This window comes from Cajanus cajan, chromosome 6 (assembly GCF_000230855.2).
Source record: "Cajanus cajan strain Asha chromosome 6, NIPB_CcT2T_4, whole genome shotgun sequence".
NCBI classification, from domain to species: Eukaryota; Viridiplantae; Streptophyta; class Magnoliopsida; order Fabales; family Fabaceae; genus Cajanus; species Cajanus cajan.
In genome coordinates, this window is record NC_138522.1 from 9,782,613 (window position 1) to 9,784,670 (window position 2,058).

The window sequence follows — 2,058 nt, forward strand, 5'->3', positions numbered from 1 at the left end:
AGGGTTTTGTGATTGTTAAAAGGAAGTGCATCCAAAACGGTTTTCTTTTTTTTTTTTATTAAAATTTTTATAGCTTTCATAATATATATTGTATTTGTAGTATTTCAAAAGGTATGTAAGAAATCCCACATTTCCTTATTTTGTTTTTAGTTATTGATTTATATATCAACATGTGATATAGACATTAAAAAGTGACTTGCGATGATTGTGAGGCTCGCACGCATGCCATGTAAGCTTGTGCCTGCCCACTAAATCCAAAGAGAGATATTATTACTATTAGAAGAGTCCAAATAGAGTAGTTTGACTCATCCAATTTTTTCACGGACAAAGGAAATTTTGAAAAAAATATAATCTTTTAGTGGAAGCGGCGAACATGAGATTTGGCAATCATTTATTTTCATGGCGCACTTATATTGTAATACAATCTTATTTCCTATAAGTATCATTATTGTAAAGAGAGGTAGTTATACTTATATCTGTGTATGCACTGTGCATGATCCAGTTCTACGCCCCCCATGCTTGAGAAGCTGCAAAAAGACACACAAATTTCCCATTAGAATGATCAATAAAAATTATAACATGTTTCAAAAACATTATCGTATATAATTTTTGTTGGACTCACCAGCTAGAGAAAGAGCCCAATTGTTATCCGTCCCAAGCTGCCAAGCGAAATACCCAAACAACCCCTGTCGCTTGGCGTAAGCAACCTTAGCAGTCACAGTCTGAACATCATCGTAGCCGTACCAATCCGTCCCGCGCGAGCAGTAATTGGTGACAAAAGTGGAATTATACACAGCCGTGGCCCCCACAGCTTTGATTTGACTATAGCCCACGGCCCCAAGCCCAGCCGTGGCGGCGGCAAAAAGCCCATTACTGTTGCTATTGGTCAACCTCCACTTGTAGCCGTAGAACGGCAAGCCCAGGGCCAGTTTCCCCAGCGGCACCCCGAGCGTCCTGTTCCACGTGAGCACCCCCTGGTCCACGCTGAACATGCCACGTGGGTTGTACAAGGGAGCCGGGGGCTGCGTCGAAGTAGGGTAACCATCGGAAGTGAAGAGGTCGTAGGTCATGAGATTGATGAAGTCGAGGTAGTTGGCCATGTCGGGTCCGGAGTAGTATTGGAGCGGCGAAATTTGGTCGGAGCCGGCAACGGCGGCGGATAAGAGAAGGCGCGGTTTTCCCGACGAGGTGGAGTCCTGTGTGATAGCGGCTTTCCATTCCTTGAGGAGTGCGACGAAGTTGGATTTGTCGGCGTCGGAAGAAGGGTACTCCCAATCCAAGTCGAGGCCGAGGAGGTTGTTGGCTCTGGCGAGCTGGACGGAGGAGTCGATGAAGGCCTTGCGCGTGGCGGCTTGGGAGGCCATTTTGGAGAAGCGCGCGGCCAGGGTGGGGCCGCCGCCGCCGCCGATGGAGAGGAGCGTCTTGACGGAGGGGTTCTTGGCCTGCACGGTTTGCGTGAAGGTGGAGAACTTGGCGGCGTTGGAGGAGGAGATGGTGACCTTGTAGGTGGTGTTGTCGAGGTCGGCGAAGGCGCAGAAGAGGTGGGTGAAGAGGGTGGCGTTTATGTCGGCCACCGCGAGGCCGCTGTCGGAGTACCAGTACCCGCCTTTGATGGCGGCTTTTGTTGGGGAGAAGTGGAGTTGGAGGAGGAGGAGAGTGGCAATTAGAAACCAAAGGGTTTTGGAATTCGCCATCGTCGTTTTCTTTTCTTCTTTGATCGATCGATCGATGCTTCTTGTGGTGTAAATTGGAGTCTCGCCAAAATATGTATTTATAAGTTATTGAAGTCAAACTACCATTCTCACAAGTAAATGAGTCATGTCAAAACTTAGAACGCCATTGCCGTAACGTTTGCATATTGCATGCTGCCACTCTCTCCTTTTCACAACGTGCCATTGTCGTACAAGTTATTTTTCTTTTCTTTTTACCTAGTTATTATATTTATATATGCACTCCATAAATAATTAAGAATATATTTAGATATAAACTTAAAAATATTTTTAAAAGTTTTTTTTTATTATGAGTAAAAAGAATATAAAAAAATATTTCTATTTTATA

General features: G+C 44.9%; 1 protein-coding gene across 1 annotated transcript; it reads right to left on the bottom strand.

Annotated features, from left to right (window-relative positions):
* Window positions 1-334: 334 nt before the first annotated feature.
* LOC109812465 (class V chitinase) lies at window positions 335-1,761 on the bottom strand. Its single transcript, XM_020376438.3, has 2 exons — window positions 623-1,761; window positions 335-527 (listed from the first exon to the last, which is right to left on the bottom strand). Exons 1-2 carry the CDS (start codon window positions 1,692-1,694, stop codon window positions 505-507), a joined length of 1,095 nt encoding a protein of 364 aa, XP_020232027.2. The 5' UTR covers window positions 1,695-1,761; the 3' UTR covers window positions 335-504.
* Between the last annotated feature and the right edge of the window lie 297 nt (window positions 1,762-2,058).

Excerpts from the sequence above, each read along its gene's own strand:
- LOC109812465 (XM_020376438.3), bottom strand. The coding sequence starts at position 1,694 with ATGGCGAATTCCAAAACCCTTTGGTTTCTAATTGCCACTCTCCTCCTC. Across the intron at positions 528-622 it reads TTGGGCTCTTTCTCTAGCTG|CTTCTCAAGCATGGGGGGCG; the intron begins GTGAGTCCAACA and ends GTCTTTTTGCAG.